Source organism: Bubalus kerabau, chromosome 2, assembly GCF_029407905.1.
Source record: "Bubalus kerabau isolate K-KA32 ecotype Philippines breed swamp buffalo chromosome 2, PCC_UOA_SB_1v2, whole genome shotgun sequence".
NCBI classification, from domain to species: domain Eukaryota; kingdom Metazoa; phylum Chordata; class Mammalia; order Artiodactyla; family Bovidae; genus Bubalus; species Bubalus kerabau.
This window is the reverse complement of record NC_073625.1, coordinates 116439824-116462885: the sequence shown is the minus strand read 5'-3', so window position 1 is coordinate 116462885 and position 23062 is coordinate 116439824. Positions and strand designations below refer to the sequence as shown.

Below are 23062 nucleotides of genomic sequence, written 5' to 3'. Positions count from 1 at the left end.
ACACGACTGAGCGACTTCACTTTCACTTTTCACTTTCAGGCATTGGAAAAGGAAATGGCAACCCACTCCAGGTTCTTGCCAGGAGAAACCCAGGGACGGGGAGCCTGGTGGGCTGCCGTCTCTGGGGTTGCACAGTGTCGGACACGACTGATGCGACTTAGCAGCAGCAGCAGCAGCAAACATTCTGATTTTATAGATACAAAAGTCTAGGCTTAAGGAGGATGAAAGAGTTGTCTGAGGTCAGAAAGAACATTGTCCTCAGTCCCTAAGTTGTGTTCGACTGGACTCTTTTGAGATCCCATGGACTGTAGCCTGCCAGGCTCCTCTGTCCAGGGGATTTCCCAGGCAAGAATACTGGAGCAGGTTGCCATTTCCTCCTGCAGGCAGTCTTGGAGACCCAGGGATCAAAGCAGCATCTCCTGCATTGGCAGGCGGATTCTTTACTGCTGAGCCACTAGCAAAGACCCTCAGAATAACTAGTTTTGATTCTGAGAGCTCTAATTTCCATGATAGTTTCTTTTTCATTTATAATACTGATTTGCCTTATGCCTTAAATAAGGCTTTTTTTTTTAATTACTAAGTCACCCTGCTTATTTAACTTATATGCAGAGTACATCATGAGAAACGCTGGAATGGAAGAAGCACAAGCTGGAATCAAGATTGCCGGGAGAAATATCAATAACCTCAGATATGCAGATGACACCACCCTTATGGCAGAAAGTGAAGAGGAACTCAAAAGCCTTCTGATGAAGGTGAAAGTGGAGAGTGAAAAAATTGGCTTAAAGCTCAACATTCAGAAAACGAAGATCATGACATCTGGTCCCATCACTTCATGGGAAATCGATGGGGAAACAGTGGAAACAGTGTCAGACTTTATTTTTCTGGGCTCCAAAATCACTGCAGATGGTGACTGCAGCCATGAAATTAAAAGACGCTTACTCCTTGGAAGGAAAGTTATGTCCAACCTAAGATAGCATATTCAAAAGCAGAGACATTACTTTGCCAACAAAAGGTCCGTCTAGTCAAGGCTATGGTTTTTCCTGTGGTCATGTATGGATGTGAGAGTTGGACTGTGAGGAAGGCTGAGCGCCGAAGAATTGATGTTTTTGAACTGTGGTGTTGGAGAAGACTCTTGAGAGTCCATTGGACTGCAAGGAGATCCAACCAGTCCATTCTGAAGGAGATCAGCCCTGGGATTTCTTTGGAAGGACTGATGCTAAAGCTGAAACTCCAGTACTTGGGCCACCTCATGCGAAGAGCTGACTCATTGGAAAAGACTCTGATGCTGGGAGGGATTGGGAGCAGGAGGAGAAGGGGAGGACAGAGGATGAGATGGCTGGATGGCGTGACTGACTCAATGGACGTGAGTCTGAGTGAACTCCGGGAGTTGGTGATAGACAGGGAGGCCTGGCATGCTGCGATTCATGGGGTCGCAAAGAGTCGGACACGACTGAGCGACTGAACTGAAGATGAATTATTATTTTTTAATTCCTTACAGAAATGACATTTTTCTAAGCTTTCTTCCTAAAATGCCTGGAATGGGCCCTCAAATGGAAGGCCTTGCCCAGGATAGGAAGGCCGCAAGACACCTTCATTAGGGCGCTAACTCCTTTTTTTCTGCCTCGTGGCTGACCCACCGCTCATCCCTCCGCTGCCTGGCCCCTCCCTTTCCCCGGAGTCCACCGCCCCAGCGCCGCGATCCCCGAGGCTCCGCCCCCTTCAGGGCCGCGCGCCCTTTTTCAAGATGGCTCCAGTGGCCTCTTCTCTGGGGGAAGTGACCTCACGCTACTCCGGAAGGGAAGGCGGGGAGAGAGCGAGCGGGCGGGTGACCAGCTGTGGGTCTGTAGGGCTGTGGGTGGGGCGGTGGCCGCAGTTGTGGGTTTCACGTTTGGGCAGTAGCGAGGGTGAGGGACTCTTCCGCCTCTGGGAATCCGGTCGAGGGCCCAGGGCCGGGGGCGTTGGAGGAAATCGTCTCTAGCTGCTCGCCTCTGACTGGAGGCGAGGCGACCGTGGGAGCCGGCGTCCCGCCCCCGGCGGCCTCCTTCCCCGACCCTCCTCCCGGGCTGAGCGCGAGCCGCTCCAGCTCTGTCTCGAGAGCTGCTGTGGGAACCGCCGAGTGCGCGGGACCGAACCTTCCCGCTGAGGACCAGCTTGAGAAGAGGGAGCGAGGCGGGTCGGTCCGTCAGCCCAGAGGTCAGGCCGCGGGTTCCCGTCAGTGGTCCGTACTTCGCTCAGCCCTCCTGGCTAGGGTCCGCGACCTCCTCACGCTGTTTCTGCTCCTCGTTTGAGCATGCCACCAAGTCCTCTGGCAGGGTGATTTTTTTTTCCTCCTTGCTTTTGCCCGGAAGGAGATATATATTTAAAGGACATCTGCCCTCTTCGCTGTCCTTCTCTTAAAAGTTTCCTTCAGGGGGAATGCTTGTATTCCTTCCCTGGACTATTTGATGATTACTGCTCCAGCCGCCGGCTAGTTTAGCAATTGGGAGCCCTTTCATATCAGATCTTAAATCTTATCACTTACAAAACTACTCTACAGAGTTGTTTCTCCCGCCCAAGAAGGGCAGATGGACTTTGGAGTTAAGATGCAGGGGGGTGAACCCGTGTCAGCAATGAAAGTCTCAGAGAGCGAAGGAAGGCTGGAGGGCCTGGCTACCGCGGTGACCCCGAACAAGAACAGCAGCAACAGCAGCTGTGGGGGTGGAATCAGCAGCAGCAGCAGCAGTAGCAGCCGAGGTGGCAGTGCCAAAGGCTGGCAGTACAGGTATGGCCCTTTCTCCAAGTTGATTTCCTGAGGAGGGGGTGAGTATGCTGAAGTCTGCATTCCTGCAGTTGTTGAAGGGTTAGGTTTATGCAGTAACTTCAGAAGTAGCTAATACGTTTCATTTGGACCTGGGGGTCTCAACTTCCATTAGCAAGATTTAATACATTTATTTGTCCATTCAACAAGTATTTAGAAGGCCTTTAGGAGAACACATAAATGTATCCCTTAACTCCCTCTACAACTGTAGAGTTAATTTTTCCTGTGATTTGAGTTTATAACTCACTTTTGTTTTTTCCTATATTGTAATTTGTTTACAATAAGTCTGCCTCCCTTTCTTGCTTGTTGAAGGCGGGGGACTGTTTAACTCCACTCTCTCCAGAGGCTAGCAAAATGCTTGGTGGTGAGAACTTGTTTGTCCAGTGATGGATGGAATCATTCAATCAGAGAAGATTCTTGCCCTCATAGTATTTGTGATTTAGAAAGAGAGATGTACATAAATAATTAAATACAGAGTGTGTGCATGCTCAGTCTTGCCTGAGTCTTTGTGACCCCATGGACTGTAGCCTGCCAGGCTCCTCTGTCCATGGAATTCTCCAGGCAAGAATACTGGAGTGGGTTGCCATTCCCATCTCTAGGGGATCTTCCCGATTCAGGGATCGAACTCAGGTTCTTGACAAAAGTACAAGCTCTACTCTACTCCCATACTCTAAACTAGTGAGATGTTTCAGTTTGAGTTGATTAGGGCACTCACACCCCTCTGTGAGAGATTCTACATTTATTAATTTTCATTGATATGAATGAAAAACTGAAGGAACAGGAAGTGAGTGCTAGAGAAGTAATGGTAGTTTTTTGTTTTTGATAATGTATAGGATAGGTGAGCATAGCCATCCAGAATCGTTTTTTTTTTAATTGAGAAATATTTGACATGTAACATTATATTAGGTTCAGATGTACAACATAAAGATTTGATATTGGTATGTATTGTGGAATGATCACCACAGTAGATCTAGTTAATGTGTGTCCCTGCACAGTTAATTTTTTTTTTTAATGAGAACTCTGTTAGCAACTTTCAAATGCGTGATACAGTATTATCAACTATAGTCATGATGCTGCACATTACGTTTCCATGACTTACTTATTTTATAACTGGAAGTTTGTACCTTTTGATCACCTTCACCCGTTGTACCCATCCCACCTCTGGCTGCCCTCAATCCGTTCTCTGTATTTATGAGTTTCATTTGGTTTTTTAGATTCTACATATAAGAAGGGTTGTACAGTATTTGTCTTTTCTCTTTCTGACTTTTCTCACTTAGCATAATGCTCTCAAAGTACGTCCACCTTGTTGCAAATGGCAATATTTCCCTTTTTCATAGCTGAATAATATTCCACTGTGTGTATATATACCACATTTTATTTATCTACTCACCACTGTCCATTTGATGGACTCTTTGGTTGCTTCCATGTTTTGGCTTTTGTAAATAATACTGCAGCGAACATGAAGGTTCAGATATATTTTCAAATTAGTGTTTTCCTTTCCTTGGGATGAATACCCGTAAGTGAAATTGCTGGATTATTCAGAATCTTAAGAATGAATGAATGAAATTGTAATATCCTTTGTTATTGGAACTATAGGAATGAATTCTTAAATTTTGGTCAAGTGATTGCCTTGTGCCTAGCTCTAGTCCTTTTTAGCCTTTGTGATGTTTGTAGTTGTGAAATTTGTATGAAATTTGGAAGAGATTAAAATCAAGATTTTGTGAAGGCCATACATTTATCATGAATAATATCCATATATGTGAAATATGCTTGGCTGTGTTTACATATAGAAATGTAGAATATTATAACTTTTTATTGGTAAGTGATTATATGAAAGGAAAGTGTAGTTACTGTGAAATGTCTAGGCTCAGTTTTGGAATGCATGATACTTTTGTGTGTGTGTGTGTGTGTGTGTGTGTGTGTGGTTTAAGACTAACCATATAAAATTATCAATAACTTGGCAGGGTTATTTTGCTACAACTTAAGGAATCAAGATCAAGTAATATTTCATGTAGCCAGAGGTCAGTCTTCTGACATCTTCAACTGTTTCAAACCCAATCTTTAATTGAACTGAAAAGTGAAACAGGTTTCTTAACACTGTCATAAAGCCATATACTTTATTACTATACTTTGATTCAGGATTCTATTATCCCTTACTTAGGGTATTATTTAATGGTTATATAATTTTAAAACTAGAATCTGTTGAAAGCACAAAGGAAAAAAGTTATCAGGAAATGGCAGCTGACAGCATAGAACAGTCAAAGACTTGAAAAATGAACATGCAGATTCAGCTATATTACTTCCTATTAATATAATTATAGTTACAATGACCTTGTCATCCAGGAGAGTACAATATGTTTAAGAAGGCAGACAACTGTATCATATGATGATGAACAATTTCAAGGAAAATGACTAAACTAAAAAAAATGCTTGTGTTGGGTAATTCAGTTATGTGGAACTCTTCCCCAGTGATGCAGATATATAGCACATTACTGCATTTACATACTGACATATACTTTTACTTACATGAGGCTTGTTCAAAGCTAGTCTTTCAGCCTGTCTAAGTTGAATTTATCCCTTTATCCTGTAGGACATTAGTCAAACAGTTTCCTTCATTGTCTTGTGTTACTTCTTCCCAGGCTTCTCCCTCTGAGGCCCAGAGTCTCTAGATTTAAAAAACAAAAACAATAATGAAAACTAATCTAAATTCTTTCCTTTTAAAAACAATTTACACTCAACTGCTTCCATTTCTGTAACCCTTATTTATTGTTCAACCCATGACAGTTGGCTCTGTCCTTACCAAGGATATGAGTAAAAAATGATGAATATTTTTAGATTCTTATTCCAACTTTTTAAGATATATGATATCTTTATAAGTGTATCTGTTACTATTCTTTTCTTGCCTTTTTTGACATTACTTTCTCTTAATTTCTCCTTTATGCTCTAAGAGAAAGCACCAAGTCATGTCAGACTCTTGTGACCCCGTGGATTGTAGCCTACCAGGCTCCTCTGTCCATGGGATTCTCCAGGCAAGAATACTGGAGTGCGTTGTCATTTCCTTCTCCAGGGGATCTTCCCGACCTAAGAATTGAACCCAGGTCTCCCTCATTGCAGGCAGATTCTTTACTGACTGCTATGCTGGGAGCCCCTTTATTGCTCTAACTGTTGTCTAATTAATTGCTCCTTTCTCACTTCTTTGGTTGGCTCTTTTACTTTAGAAGCTGATATGTTGCTTTATCATCTCTTAAGCTCATGTTTTCTGTTTTCTGTCTCATTCTCTTCCATGGCCTCACCAGCCCCCTCTGGAACTTTAGAGCCATAAATTCAACTGTGCTTACCTGTAACTTGCTACTATCCCATTTTAAAAAATGGAGATTTCCGGTTATGTCTTAGGGAGTGGTTGAAATTCAGTAAAGACTGTGTGATTCAGTTGCTTCCCAGGTGGCACAGTGGCAAAGAATCCACCTGCCAGTGCAGGGGACACAGAGATGTGGACTCTATCCCAGGATTGGAAAGATCCCCTAGAATAGAAATGGTAGAACACTCCAGTATTCTTGCCTGGAAAATTCGGAGCCTGGCGGGTTATACTCTGTGCTCATGACTGAGCAACTGAGCACATGCACTTGTGTTTCAGACACTGGACTTTGGCTTTGCAGACTTAGAAGATTAATTGGCATAATGCTTTCATGGGTCATATATGTTGTAGCATATATTGTTACTTTATTCCTTTTTGTGGCTGAATAATATTCCATTTATGAATACACCACATTTTGCTAATCTGTTCATCAGTTTCCATGTTGTATATTATGAATAATGCTGCTTTGAACATTTGTGTTCAAGTTTTGTATGGACATGTTTTCATTTCTCTTGGATATATACCTAGGAGTAGAATTGTTGGGTTATAAAGTAATTGTTTAACTGTTCAACTGTTTGTGAACCTCTTAGACCATTTTCCAAAGCTGCTGCACCATCTTATCTTCTTATCAGCAGTATATTAAGGTTTTAATTTCTTGACCTTCTCATCAACACTTGTTACTGTCTGTCTTTTTGGTTTTAGCCATCCTAGTGGGCATGAAATGGCATCTCATTGTGGTTTTTGAATTGCATTTCCCTGATGACTAATAATGTTAAGTATCTTCATGTTCTTACTGGTTATTTGTCTGTCTTCTTTGGAGAAATGTGTATTCAGATCTTTTGGCCACTTTTAAAAAGTTGAACTGGATAGTTGGTTTACAATATTGTGCTAGTCTCAAGTATAGCAAAGTGTCGGATTCTTTTCCATTGTAGGTTATTACAAGATACTGAATATAGTTCCCTGTGTTATGCAGCAGGTCCTTGTTGTTTATCTATTTTATATACAGCAATTTGTATCTGTTAATCCCAAACTCCTAATTTATCCTTTACCCCTTTCCCCTTTGATAATCATAAATTTGTTTTTAGTATCTGTGAGTCTATTTATATCTTGTAAATAAGTTCCTTTGTGTCTTTTTTTTAGATTCCACATATAAGTGGTATATGATATTTGTCTTTCTCTGACTTATTTCACTTACTAGGTTAAAGTCTAGGTACATCCATGTTGCTACAAATGGCATTATTCTTTTTTTGCTGAGTAGTATTCTATAGTGTGTGTGTATTACATCTTCTTTATCCATTCATCTATATCAGTGGACATTTAGGTTGCTTCCATGTCTTGATTATTATAAATAGTGCTGCTGTGAACATTGGGGTGCATCTGTCTCTTCAAGTTAGAGTGTTCATCTTTTCCAGATATATGCCCAGGAGTGAGATTGCTGGATCATATGGTAACTCTATTTTTAGTTTTTTAAGGAACCTCCATACTGTTTTCCAGAGTGGCTGTACCAGTTTGTATCCTCACCAACAGTGTAGGAGGATTCATTTTTCTCCACAGCTTCTCCAGCATTTGTTATTTGTAGACTTTGTTGATATCTTTGGCCATTTAAAAATTGGATTATTTTTCTTTTCATTATTGAGTTGTCAGGGTTCTTTGTGTATTCTGTAAACAATTCCTTTATCAGATATTGATTTGCAAGTATTTTTTCTCACTCGTGGGTTGTCTTTTCACTTCTTTTTTTTTTTTTTTGCAAAGCCACAGGGCATATGGGATCTTAGTTCCCCAACCAGGGATTGAATACCGGCCCACGGCAGTGAAAGTGCAGAGCCCTAACCACTGGACCACCAGGGAATTCTGGTCTTTTCACTTTCTTGATGAAATTATTTGTAGCACAGAAGCTTTTAATTTTCATGAAGCCCCGTCTGTTTTTTCTTTTTTTGCTTATACTTGGTATCACATTTAAGAAATCATTGCCAATGCCAAGGTCGCAAAGATTTGCACGTATATTTTTGTCTACGAGTTTTAAATTTTTGAACCTATTTCATGAATTTAGGTCTCTGATCCATTTTGAACTCATCTTTCTTTATGATTAATTTTATTTTTTCTCATGTTAAATATCTGCTTATATCTTTTCTTTTTTTATTAATATATTTGAAGTTTATTTTAAATATTCCATGTTAATACTTTTGCTAGTTAATATTTTTAATATCAGTAATACTGTAAACTATTATTACTTTGTTGCTAGAAGAGGGATACACAGTGAAATGTTTACCTTACATACTTGTCCTGGCCGTGTTCCCTCCCTGGAGGCACTACCTTTTACTGATTTCTTCACTATCATTTCAGAAAATTTATATTAGTTTTTTATGTAACAAATATGTAACTACATATATTTTAATTTTGTATGGTTAAATATTTTTCTATACTTGCTGCAAAGATTTTCCTGTCTTTGTATTTTAATCTATTACATTTTTCCAGTCATATAGAAAACCTGTATAAATCAAACTCTTACTCTTTTTTCTTTCACTCCAAATTATAGAAATTATTTTTATAAATATTTGTTTTCATGTAGTTTTAAGATAATTTGGTAGTTTTATATTTAATTTTTTAATCTGCCTTGAATTTATTTAGAAATATGAGACAGTGTGTTTGTTATCTATTATTGTGCTACAAATTATCCCCAAATGTAGTGTATTGAAACAGCAGTGTTTTTTTAATCTCACAGTGTCTGTGGGTCAGTAATAATTGGTGCAGTACTGCTGGGTGCTCTGGCTCTGGGTCTTTCACAAGGCTATAGTCATCTTGAGGCTCAGCTGGGAAGGATCCACATCCTGGCTCATTCATGTTTTGGCACAGTTCATGTTTTGGCACAATTCATTTATTTTGGCTTGTTGGAAACAGACCTCAGTTCCTCACAAGATGACCACTGGTGGCCTTCTTTGGTTCCTGGCCACATGGACTTCTCCATGGAGTATCTTACAACTTGGCAGCTTGTTTCGTCAGAGTGAGGAAGTGAGAAGACAGTGCTAGAAAGAAGGAAGTCCGTCTTTTGTAACCTAGACATGGAAGTGAAGTCACATCACTTTTCACTATTCATTAGGAAAAAGATGAGGTTTAGCCCACACAAAGGTTGAATACCAACGGGTAGGGATCAATGGGAGCCATGCAATAAGGTGCACGTCATAAATGTTAATATGAATGGATTCAAGATTGTCATCTATGATTGAGATAGATTTGACAGCTACACTACTGGAAGTTTGTCTCTAAAGCTGAGAATTGGGGGCTGAATTTGATCTTTGGGGAATAAGAGGAACTACTTGGAAATCAGTTGTCATGACCCAGACATTTGATAATAAGCAAAATGTGCCAGTAGGCTGAAAAAGAAGGAAATCATTAGAGGAAGAGTGACAGAGCTTGGAGGTTGATTGGGTGATTAGGTGGAAGATAGAAGGCAATGGCACCCCACTCCAGTACTTTTGCCTGGAGAATCCCATGGATGGAGGAGCCTGGTAGGCTGCAGTCCATGGGGTCGCACAGAGTCGGACACGACTGAGCGACTTCACTTTCACTTTTCACTTTCATGCATTGGAGAAGGAAATGGCAACCCACTCCAGTGTTCTTGCCTGGAGAATCCCAGGGATGGGGGAGCCTGGTGGGCTGCTGTCTCTGGGGTCGCACAGAGTCAGACATGACTGAAGTGACTTAGCAGCAGAATCAGTAGAGGGAAAGGAAGTAAAAATTGACTTCAGTTATCCAGATACAAAACTTTGAAAGTCTGTACTAGGAGAAACAGATTTTTGAGAGTCATATGATACATTTGCTTTTGGGTAAATTGAGCCTAAGTTGCCAGAATGTTTAAGTGCCTTAGAGATATGGGGCATTAGAAATGTCGATAATTGCCTTTGTAGTATCCAGAATGTTCTCTCTTTTATTATCACATTCAGTCCTCTTGGATGAAGAGAGAGAGTCATTATTCCCATTTAGGTTACAAATGGTTGTTCAAGTTCCTACGAATGCCACAACCTCCTCTACCTATTACTTGGGGCCCCTGGATCAGAGACCCTCAATATGAGGGTTAGGAGAATATGCTGCCTCAACAATTTAGGGACAATGCCCCTTCCCAGAAAGTAGTCTAAATAAGTTGGCCAAGGTTATATAGCTAGTAAATGAGAGAACTTTTATTCCCAGGGAGCTGTTTGCCTAAAGATATTAAAAGTAGATGAGCTCTCTAAAGGAATGAATAATTATTGATGAAAAATTGGTTTAGGACATGGAAGCTTCTTCATTGCCTTTTCATATTGCTCATGGGGTTCTCGCAGCAAGAATACTGGAGTGGTTTGCCATTCCCTCTTACAGTGGACCACATTTTGTCAGAACTCTCTACTATGACCTGTCTTGGGTGGCCCTGCACAGCATGGCTTATAGCTTCATCGAGTTATGCAAGCCCCTTCGCCATGACAGGGCTGTGACCATGATGCAAAGAGCTGCTCATTGGAAAAGACCCTGGTGCCAGGAAAGAATGAAGGCAAAAGGAGAATAGGGCAGCAGAGGATGAGATAACTGGTTGGGTAGCATTACCAACTCAATGGACATGAATTTGAACAAACTCTGGGAGATAGTGAAGGAAGGACAGGGAAGCCTGGCATACTTCAGTCCATGGAGTTACAAAGAGGTGGACATGATTAGCAATTGAACAACAACAAAAGTTTCATCATTTACTAGTGTTGTAACTCATGCAGCAAATAGTTTTGAGTCTTTTCCATGTATGAAGCTCTCTGTTAGTTAATTCTAAAATAATATATGCTCTCAGAACAGTGGAATTAGGGACCCCAAAGCTTATTTTGGGAGGATCATGAAAAAGGATCAGAAAAGGGAAGAGCCTCAACTATATTTGCAAAATATTAATGTATCATGATGAACTTTTTTAAAACCAAAGCTGAGAAGTGTGTTTATTAGTCTTAAAATTTCTTTCCAGGGTAATTTATATGCATATGATTTATATTCACTATTTAAAATGAAAATAGATTTCTTAATTCTATATCCTTCCTTCCTTTTTCATAGTAAATGTTCAAAGTTTATAAAATGTGCATGTTTCCATTATTTTTCTTCTTGTCAGCTTTCAGAAAAATTTACAAATCTGCAAATCTGCCACTTTTTTGTTTAAAATGGAGAGAAGAGAACTACCCAGAGGAGGAACTTAAAAGCAAATTGGGGCATATGATGGGCCTGCTTTTTCTTATTTTGGACTCTGTGCTACTTGCTGCTGCTGCTGCTAAGTCGCTTGTCGTGTCCGACTCTGTGCGACCCCACAGACGGCAGCCCACCAGGCTCCCCCGTCCCTGGGATTCTCCAGGCAAGAACACTGGAGTGGGCTGCCTTTTCCTTCCTGTTAACAAACAGATCTCTTTGTTAGAAAAGAGTATGCTAACATTAGCAAATAGTATGCATTTCAGTAGATTGGGTAGAAGTCTGCAAATGCATAGAAATACTTTTTGTGGTCAGATCTGGTGTCTTGCACTCTAAATACTCTGTTACAGGGAAAAGTACCCATTTGCAAATGGGGAAATGACATCTGCCTAATATAACCTAGTGTTTGCTGTCTTTGAGATTTTTACCACTTTTGAGGTTGATTTGAAGAAAAAGTCGTAAACGTTTGCTTTTTTTCTCTAAAGGTTAAAGGAAAGTTGAGTATGTATTTCTGTACCCTAGTATTTGTTTTGTTTTGTTTTCCTTAAGTCTGCTACAGCTGATAACAAGGGGAAGACAGCTTATAGGCATAAAACTGAAAACAATAATTTTCTGTTGCAGAAATCTAGTGAGAACCCTACCAAGCTTTGAACAAGATTTGGTTATAGTATACTGTGATTTCTTACATTTTTGCTTCATGAGTTTAAATATAGTCTATTTGAGTTCATATTTCTCGAGAAGTTATACTTATTAAAACTATACAAACAGCTTAATGTTAGAACACACAAATTAGTCTTTTTAGTATTTTCTGAATGTCATGTAATTTAGGTTCCAGAGGTTATTGCCTGTCAAATAGACTTGTGGGAAATTATATCTTTTGTTTTTGCTTTTGAAAATAGTAGAGATAACAGGCCCCATGGTGTAATGGTTAGCACTCTGAAAATAGTGGAGAATATTCTTAATGTAAGTTATACTACTTTGAGAGAGGGAACATCTTTGCTAGCTAAGAATCTTCCACTGTACTGATTTTGTTTAATCAAATAATTTGTGTTCAGACTTGTTCAGGTTTAACTTAAAACTAAATTGCCTAATTAAAAAAGTTGCATTAGCGTTTTGACAGTACTATCTGGGTTTTAGGAAAATTTTAGAGCAGTTTAGTTTCTGGTGAAAAACAGATTTTCTTTTTGGTTAATTAGGTATTATAACAAAGCATGGTTTCTTTCTCAGAGTCTCCCCGTACTTGAGTTGCCCTGCTTTTGCAGTTTGCTTCCATTGCTATTCTTGAGGTTGGCTGGAAAGTCCCTGGAGGGGTAGACTGAAGCCTGTGGTTGCTACTGGCTGTAGCTGAAAACCCTAGTCAAGAGGGATAGAAGGAAGAGAAAATTAGAAATGGAACAAGAGGTAAAACAGGGATGGAAAAAGGACATAGAAAAGAGAGAGAGACCGAGGGAGAAAGAGGGAGGGACAGAAGAAAGGGACAGAATGAAAATGATGTAAGGGATGAGATGAAATGCCACCAACAGTTGCTTCTGAAACAGGTTTCCTATCCTTGATACAAGAGGGCTTTTTAATGTAGTGCCTGAGCCTATACTCTCAATTCTATAAAGAATAAGGTGTTTATCAATTTTGTAGATATTTGAAATATGAAATATGAAAAATATTCTAAATCTAATTTTGGAGAATAGGTAATATGTTCACTTGATCCAGGAGAGAAAAAAGATTTGTAATGAAAATCTTTCCACCTGATCTCCACCTGCTCAGGACTCCTCTCACCTAAAAATAGAGGGGATACACTTGGTTTTTTGTCTTTCAGAGATTTTTTTTTAAGAATTAAGTAAATACAATATACATTTGCTCCACTTTTAATTTTACTACAAATGGTATCAAATTATGTATATGTATGTAGTATTAGTTTAGGCTTTCATAACAAAAATGCTGTACTCTGAATGGCTTAAACAACATAAATTTAATTTCTCACTATGAAGGCAGGAAGTTTTGAGGTCAGGGTGCCAGCATTGTCAGGTTCTGCTGAGGGCTCTTCTCCAGGTTTTCAGGTGGTCTTCTCACTGTGTGCTCACATGGTAGAGACAGAGGGGTGGGAGAGAGTTCTCTGGTGTTTCTTTTAAAGGCACAAATCTCATTATAGGGGCCCCAGTCTATACCTGAGTATCTCCCGAAGGCCCCATCTCTGAAAACCATCACAGTTGGGGTTAGGACTTTACCATATGGATTTGGAGAGACACAATTCAGTCTACCTTTAATAAGCTCCCTATTGATGGACATGTGTTTTCCAAAATTTTGTTATTATAATGTTGTAGTTAATAACCTTCCACACATGTCATCTTGCAAGCATATGAATATATCTGTGGGAAAAATACCCAGAGGTTGGACTTACTGAATCAGTAAGTATCAAAATTGTAATTTTGATAGTAGTTATTACCAGATTTCTCCTCATTGGGGTGTACAGTGGCAATGATTGAGTGCTTGTTTCCCATCAGCCTTATCAGTGTAATGTGTTATTAGACTGGCAAAAATCTGTAAGTTTAATAGGTTAAAAAATGGTATTTCAGGATAGTTTTAATTTGATTCTTTTTTATAATGAGTGAAGTTTAGCATGAAATTCTGAGTGGGATTTTATTCTGTTTTGTTATCATTGTAAATAGTGAATCAATTTATTAATAGATGAGCAGTTGGGAAAATTCTGTACAAAATATACTTATGCCTTTAACATTTTTGTTTTTATTATTATATTCTTGGTAACCAGAGACATGGTTTCATTTTAGAGTATACCTTGTATATTTTGAAGTTATATTTTTAAAATTTCACATGATTTTATAGCTATACCAGATAACAGAATCATTTGATTATGCAAATTTGTAATTGGAGGTGATCTACTTCCTAGAAATGGGAAGCTTGAAGATTTGCTACCGAAAATTATGATGAAACTTATAAAAAAAAAAAGATTTCTTTTTTTGGCCTCTCCATGAGGCATGTGGAATCTTAGTTCCCCGACCAAGGATCAAATCTGACCCCTTGACAGTAAGCCTGTGGAGCCCTAACCACTGGACCCCCAGAGAATTCCCAGATGTTTCTTTTATTTCTGTAATAGAGTGAGCTTTAAATTTTTCTGTGTTGTTTTTTGAATAACTTATAGGTTCTTTAAGGTAAAAAAACTTGAGAGTTTGAATTTGTCGTTAAGTAATGTAAAATTTTCAAAAGAATCAACTCTTTAATCAGGTTATATGTATATATGAAAAAGAACTTTGCTTGGAGCTTCTTGTGTGGTTGTCACCTTTTTTCTCCTTTTTAATTCAAGTATGGAGGAAGGGAAATGGTTTTCTGTTATTTCTTTTTACATTCAATTTAGAAAGAATTAGCACAAGGGAAGAGGAGAAGGCAATGGCACCCCACTCCAGTACTCTCGCCTGGAAAATCCCATGGACGGAGGAGCCTGGTAGGCTGCAGTCCATGGGGTCGCTAGGAGTCAGACACGACTGAAGCGACTTAGCAGCAGCACAAGGGAAGAATGTATTCTTTCTTGAATTATGCTGTACAGGCAAAATTTAAATGTTACTGTAAGTGTGTTTTGGAACTAAAGCTAGAGAGAGGTACATAACAAAAGTAGAGAGAATAGATATTCAGTTAGGGAGAGGATAGCAGGGACTTTTAGTATCCTGCTGTTCTCTTGTTCTGTGGTGTCCAAGTCTTATTGAAATGGCTACTATGAAGACTTTTTGAGAGTATATTGGGTATAAGTAAATGCTACTATGTGAACAAGATATTGTGCTAGAAAAATATGTCTACTTTTCTCTAAAAATTTTAAATGTGAAATATGTTGCTCTTACATGCAAACTTTACTTTTGAAATAACAATTTTCTGTTGAGAAAAACCTTTGGAATTTTGAGTGATGAGTAATGTACACACATTTTAGATTGAAAAGGTCATCTAACACATGAGAAAACTGACAGAGAATTTAAGTGATTTGGCCAGCGCCACTCGTGACATTCATTAGTCAGTGGGAAAGTCAGAGCTTGATCATGTATCCCTTTCAGGTGTGCATTCCACAGTATATTTTACCTCATGCTTAAGCTTTAGAAACTTAATTTTGAGTATAAAGGTATTGAAAATCCTACTAGTAATTTCTGAAAGTCCTGTTTATAAGTAAAGTCTTCACCCTATTTTTGTTGGCAGTGGTGCTGTAGGTTGGTGTGAGGAAACTGGCTGTTTTTGTATTGAAAGGTGGGAGTTAACATTGGTTGCAGCCTCTTTAGAGAGCAGATTGACAATATATAAAAATTAAAAATGCATATACATTTCAAGGAACAAATTTGAGTCAGTTGAAGTGAGGTGGATGAACCTAGAGCTTGTTATAGAGTGTAGTAAGTCAGAAAAAGAAAAACAAATATTGTGTATTAATGTATGTATATAGAATCTAGAAAAGTGGTACTGATGAACCTATTTGCAGAGGATGGAACGAAGTTGAGAGAGTAGCATTAACATAAATACACTACCATGTCTAAAATAGATAGGCAGTGGGAAGTTGTTGTATGACACAGGGAGCCTAGCCTGGTGCTCTGTGATGACCTAGGTGGGTGGGAGGGAGGTTCAGGAGGAAGGGGATATATGTATACATATAGCTGATTCACATCATTGTACAGCAGAAACCAACACAACATTGTAAAGCAATTATCCTCCAATTAAAAATAAATTTTAAAAATGCATATCCTTTTTGCCTAGGAATTTCACTGTTAGCAAATATATACAAAGATGTGTATAACTTAGTTTGTTATAGTATTGTTTGTAATAATAAAAGCCTGGAAGCAAATGTCCATCACTAGGAGGATTAGTTAAATATATAGTAATACTGCTGTGCAGTGGGTTTCTATGCAGATGCTAAGAATGAATTAAATCCATATGTGTCAAAATGAAATCATCCCTAAGAAAATTGTGAAAAAAGCAAGGTACAGGGTATGTAGTAGCAATCATTTAAAAAAATTTAGTGAGTGCACACACACACTTGTAGGTACATAGATTGTCTCTTGAAGAGATAATAAAAAGTTGAGGGAAGTGCTTATCTCTGAGGAGGGGAATTGTTGGTGGAAGACAAGGTTGGAAAGAGACTTTTCACTGTATATGAATGTAGTTGCTGCTGCTGCTGCTAAGTCGCTTCAGTCGTGTCCGACTCTGTGTGACCCCATGGACTGCAGCCTACCAGGCTTCTCCATCCAGGGGATTCTCCAATGTATGTAGTTAGGGAACAGTTATTAGGAAAAAATTCTTCATGGGATTCTTCATGGGTCGCTCATATTTCTGCTTCCCTTGTGCATTGAGGTACTGACTCTCCTTTGTTCTTTACTGTTTTTTTCAAAAAATATTTGTATAGCAATAAGTCTTAGAGGATAGAGATAATATCTCCCTCCTGAGCAAAAGTCAGGTTTGTTTACTGTCCAATATAAGAAAGATAATGTCTCCTTGCCATGGAGGTCAGATAGACTCACTGTTCTTAAAAGAGTTGGGTTCCCTCCACTCAAGGTTCCTTGTCTGTACCGCAGCCTACCACATGTGCAGGCATCTCCTGCCCTCTGCATTGCCCCATGTGACTGGGCTGATAATCTACTGGTATTGCTGTGACTACTGAAGTCTTTGGTCTCTGACGAAGGAGTTTAATGTATTCTGCCAGCATCCAGGAAACTGTGGCAAGCTAATTTGTTGGCTTGCAAATAGGGTGAAAGTGGAAACAGTGGCAGATTTGATTTTCTTGGGCTCCAAAATCACTGCAGACGGTGACTGCAGCCATGAAATTGAAAGACACTTACTTCTAAGAAAAACTACAACAAACCTAGACAGCGTATTAAAAAGCAGAGAAATCACTTTGCTGACAAAGATACGTATAGTCAAAGTGATGGTTTTTCCAGTACGATGGCTGAGCACCGAAGAATTGATGCTTTCAAATTGTGGTGACTGGAGAAGACTCTTGAAAGTCCGTTGCACTACATGGAGATCAAATCTGTCAATCCTAAAGGAAATAAATCTTGAATATTCATCAGAAGGACTGTTGCTGAAGCTGAACTTCCAAACTTTGGCCTCCTGATGTGAAGACCCGACTCACTGGAAAAGACCCTGATGCTGGGAAAGATAGAAGGCAAAAGAAGAAGAATATGACAGAGGATGAGGTGAGGTGGTTGGATGGCATCACCAACTCAATGGACATGAGTTTGAGCAAACTCTGGGAGACAGTGAAGGACAGGGAAGCCTGGCGCACTGCAGTCCATAGGGTCGCAGAGTTGGACACGATTGAGTGACGGAACAGCAACAAAATAGGATGATGTCTCAGACCCTTCATGGTTCTTGACAAGATACCTAGTGGACAAAAAAATGATCTTTTTCAAATAAAAGAAGTGGGAGACTCAGAGCTTTTTAGATCCCATCATTCTGACTTGAAAATGTCAGTCTAACAAGGTAAGACAGATCTAGAGAACTGATCTAGAAAATGAGCCCTTTGTCTGAAGAGGAATCGACTCCCTTGAGTGCGAGAAAACCAGTATTTCCTGGGCGTTCACCATATTGAAGTGCACTTCAAATATATTTGGATTAAAATATCTCTTCTTCATTCCTCATTATAAATCTGAAGTTAGGTTTTTTAATTCACATTTACAGAAAGTTATGACCAACCTAGATAGCATATTGAAAAGCAGAGACATTACTTTGCCAACAAAGGTCCGTCTAGTCAAGGCTATGGTTTTTCCAGTGGTCATGTATGGATGTGAGAGTTGGACTGTGAAGAAAGCTGAGCGCCGAAGAATTGATGCTTTTGAACTGTGGTGTTGGAGAAGACTCTTGAGAGTCCCTTGGATTACAGGGAGATCCAACCAGTCCATTCTAAAGGAGATCAGTCCTGGGTGTTCTTTGGAAGGACTGATGCTAAAGCTGAAACTCCAGTACTTTGGCCACCTCATGCGAAGAGTTGACTCATTGGAAAAGACTCTGATGCTGGGAGGGATTGGGGGCAGGAGGAGAAGGGGACGACAGAGGATGAGATGGCTGGATGGCATCACCGACTTGATGGACGTGGGTTTGAGTGAACTCTGGAAGTTGGTGATGGACAGGGAGGCCTGGCGTGCTGCAGTTCACGGGGTCGCAAAGAGTTGGACATGACTGAGCAACTGAACTGAACTGAACTGAACAGATAAAGACACAGGACCAGATTTGTTACTTGCCTAAGGTCACACTGGGATTCAAACTTGTGTTTGTCTGGGTTAAGCTCCTGCTCTTCACATTATAGTAAACAACTTCCTAACTTTCTGTAAGTGTTAGAGTTGACTTTCTACTTTTTCGTGTATAAGTTTCTTCTTTCCCATCTTCAGATGGCTGGTTATCTGCATGAGGGATTTAGTTGTCTGTAACTATAGGATTATACATTGAATTTTTCTTTGTTTCCAGTCTGTATAGGCAAATGTTTTACAGCTGTGTTTCTCAAACTTCCTTTATGAAAGCTCTCTTAATTGTGTAAGACAGTCAGTGCAGTTTGTGATTTAAAGGAGCCCATGGCTGATGTAACTTTATGATCTTCAAAATTCACGAGGATTTATATTCTACCCTATAATATATCTGTTACTGGGTTTTTCAGAGATCAATAAATAACATCATGAGTTCAGGACCAGTTGAGAGGACATAAGGATCAGATAGGATGCAGTCAAATTATCAGGTTATTTTTTTATTGTAAAATGTACATATCATAAAATTTACGACTTTAACCATTTGTAACTATTTATAAGTTCAATGGCCTTAAATATATTCACATTGTTATTGCAGCCATCTCCACTATTCATTCCAGAATTTTTTATCATCCCAAACTAAAACTCTGTAACTATTAAATAACTCCTTATATCAGCCCCCGCCCCAACCACTGTTCTACCTTCTGTCTCTGATTTTGACAAATCTAAGTACCTCATGTAAGTGGAATCATAAAATACTTGTCATTTTGTGATTAGCTTATTTCATTTAGCGGTGTCCTCAAGATTTATCCATGTTGTACCATGTGTTAGAATTTCCGTCTTTTTCTTTTAAGGCTGAATAAATATTCCATGTGTATATATATATACATATATATACACACACACACACACACACACACACACACACACCATTTTATTTATCCATTCATCTGTTGATGGATACCTGGGTTGTTTCTGCCTTAAAAATTTTTTTTAATTGAAGTATCATTGATTTATGATGTTGTGTTTAATTTTTGCTCTACAGCAAAGTGACTCTCATATATTTTATTTTTCATATTCTTTTCCATTATGGTTTATCACAGGATATTAAATGTAGTTTCTGGTGCTAGACAGTAGGACTTGTTTATCCATCCTATGTATAATTGTTTGCATCTGCTAATCCCAAATGCCCAATCCTTCCCTCCCCCAGCCCTATTCCCCCTTGGCAATCACAAGTCTGTTCTCTATATTCGTGGGTCTGTTTTTGTTTCAGAGATATGTTCATTTATGTTGTATTTTAGATTCCACATATACGTGGTATCATATGGTATTTGTCTTTCTCTTTCTGCCTTAACTTCACTTTGGGCGAACCTAGAGGTCCATGCATATTGCTGCAAATGGCACTATTTCACTCTTTTTAATGGCTGAGCAATATTTCCTTTGTGTGTGTGTATGGAAAAAGCAAGAGAGTTCCAGAAAAACCTCTATTTCTGCTTTATTGACTATGCCAAAGCCTTTGACTGTGTGGATCACAATAAACTGTGGAAAATTCTGAAAGAGATGGGAATACCAGATCACCTGACCTGCCTCTCAAGAAACCTGTATGCAGGTCAGGAAGCAACAGTTAGAACTGGACATGGAACAACAGACTGGTTCCAAATAGGAAAAGGAGTACGTCAAGGCTGTATATTGTCACCCTGCTTGTTTAACTTCTATGCAGAGTACATCATGAGAAACGCTGGGCTGGAAGAAGCACAAGCTGGAATCAAGATTGCCAGGAGAAATATCAATAACCTCAGATATGCAGATGACACCACCCTTATGGCAGAAAGTGAAGAGGAACTAAAAAGCCTCTTGATGAAAGTGAAAGAGGAGAGTGAAAAAGTTGGCTTAAAGCTCAACATTCAGAAAACGAAGATCATGGCATCTGGTCCCATCACTTCATGGGAAATCGATGGGGAAACAGTGGAAACAGTGTCAGACTTTATTTTTCTGGGCTCCAAAATCACTGCAGATGGTGACTGCAGCCATGAAATTAAAAGACGCTTACTCCTTGGAAGGAAAGATATGACCAACCTAGACAGCATATTCAAAAGCAGAGACATTACTTTGCCAACAAAGGTCCGTCTAGTCAAGGCTATGGTTTTTCCAGTAGTCATGTTTGGATGTGAGAGTTGGACTGTGAAGAAAGCTAAGCACTGAAGAATTGATACTTTTGAACTGTGGTGTTGGAGAAGACTCTTGAGAGTCCATTGGACTGTAAGGAGATCCAACCAGTCCATTCTAAAGGAGATCAGCTCTGGGTGTTCATTGGAAGGACTGATGCTAAAGCTGAAACTCCAGTACTTTGGCCACCTCATGTGAAGAGTTGGCTCATTGGAAAAGACTCTGGTGCTGGGAGGGATTGGGGGCAGGAGGAGAAGGGGACGACAGAAGATTAGATGGCTGGATGGCATCACCGATTCGATGGACGTTAGTTTGAATGAACTCCGGGAGTTGGTGATGGACAGGGAGGCCTGGCATGCTGCGATTCATGGGGTGGCAAAGAGTCGGACACGACTGAGCGACTGAACTGAACTGAACTGATGTATGTATGTGTACCACATCTTCTTCATCCATTCATCTGTTGATGGACATTTTGGTTGTTTCTATGTCTTGTCTATTGTAAATAGTGCTGCTATGAATGTAGGGGTGCATGCATCTTATTTTGTTTTGTTTTTTTTTTATAATAAGTTTTAACATACTGGAGAACAATTACTGAATAATTTTAAAATAAGTAAAGGTTATTAATGTCAGCTTAAAATAAAAATTTAAGTAACATTTATCTGTCATTAGATAATTCTCTAATAATTAGCATCTTTTCATGTGCCTGTTGGCCATCTATATGTTGTCTTTGGAGAAATGTCTGTTTAGGTGTTCTTCCATTTTTCGCTTGGGTTGTTTGTTTGTTTTTATTATTGAATTGTAGAAGCTGTTTGTTTGTTTTGGAAATTAAGCCCTTGTTGGTTGCATCATTTGCAAATATTTTCTCCCACTCTGTAGGCTGTCTTTTCACTTTGTTTATCATTTCCTTTGCTGTGCAAAAGCTTGTAAATTTGATTAGGTCCCATTTGTGTGATTTTACTTTTATTCCTTGGGAGACTGACCTAAGAAAATATTGGTACTGTTTTTTTCAGAATGTTTTGCCTATGTTCTTTCGGAGTTTTATGGTGTCTTATCTTATATTTAAGTCTTTAAATCATTTTGAGTTTATTTTTGTGTATGATATGAGGGTATGTTCTGGCTTCATTGATTTACATGGGACTGTCCAGAGTTATTTCTACCTTTTGGCTGTTGTGAATAATGTTGCTATAAATATTTGTGTGCAAATATCTTTTGGAGTTCTTGCTTTTATTCTTTTGTGTATCTACCCAGAAGTGAAATTGCTGGATATAGTAATTCTATATTTAACTTTCTGAGAAACGATGATACTGTTCTCCACAGTGGCTGCACCATTTTATAGTCCCACCAGCAACGCACAAGTGTTCTAATTTCTCTACATTCTTACCAAAACTTGTTATTTTCTGTTTTGTTTGGTTTTATTTATTTATATTTTTGGCTGTACCACACAACATGTGGAATCTTAGATCCCTGACCAGGGATCAAACCCGTGCTCCCTGCAGTGGAAGCACAGAGTCTCAACCACTGGACTGTCAGAGAAGTCCTTTGGTTTTGTTTTTGATGGGTAGGAGCTTCCCTGGTGGTGCAGTGGTAAAGAATCTACCTGCCAATGCAGGAGGCACAAAACACTTGGCTTGGATCCCTGGGTCGGCAAGATCCCTTGGAGTAGGAAATTGCAACCCACTGCAGTATTCTTGCCTGGAGAATCCCATGAACAGAGGAGCCTGGTTGTTTATAGTCTGTAGGGTCTCAGAAGTGTCAGACACGGCTGAGCACTTACACACACACGCGCATGCACGTATCCACCTTGTTACAAGCAGCTTAGAATATTCAGGTCCTATCTCTGTCAGAGCAAATGAAAATATGTTCTCTGGGTAGATAGTCTAGGATAAAAAGAAGCGTGCCCAGAAGGGAGTGAGCTGTTCATGCCTAGCTATGGAAAGAGTGAAGGGAAAGGGGAAGGCTGGGAGAGGAGGACAGGAGCTCTCTGGTGAAGTCATCCTCATGAAAATATTTGAGCAGGGAGCAAGTTTCTTAACATTTATGTGAGTTTTAACATTAAAAATGATTTTAATTTCTTACAGTCAAATAAATTTGCTCTAGAAATATAGCCTTGTTTTACCCTGTTCTCCTAACCACCTAGCCCAGTTTTGGGTATGTGTAACCTAATTTGAGAATTAAAGGCTTATAGGAACATAGTTCTACATCCCAAAAAAGCAATGCTCATAGGGTCACATTGGAAAGTTTTAAAAAATTTAATCCATTCCTATGTTAATAACTATAAATAGCTCTGTGTCTGGACTGTCCCACCTAGTCAATATGATAGAACATTTTAAAATGTTTTACTTGATT

The 23062-nt window shown here is 39.3% G+C and overlaps 1 protein-coding gene across 2 annotated transcripts in view; it reads left to right on the top strand.

Annotated features, from left to right (window-relative positions):
• Positions 1–1814: 1814 nt before the first annotated feature.
• Positions 1815–23062, top strand: part of OSBPL11 (oxysterol binding protein like 11) — a 92068-nt gene continuing 70820 nt past the window's right edge. The window contains exon 1 of one of the 2 annotated variants that reach the window (XM_055568489.1): positions 1815–2761. In XM_055568489.1, coding sequence (XP_055424464.1) covers positions 2565–2761 — 197 coding nt within the window. In that variant the 5' untranslated portion in view covers positions 1815–2564. The remainder of the gene's footprint in view (positions 2762–23062) is intronic. The other variant, XM_055568488.1, reaches the window with a different exon arrangement.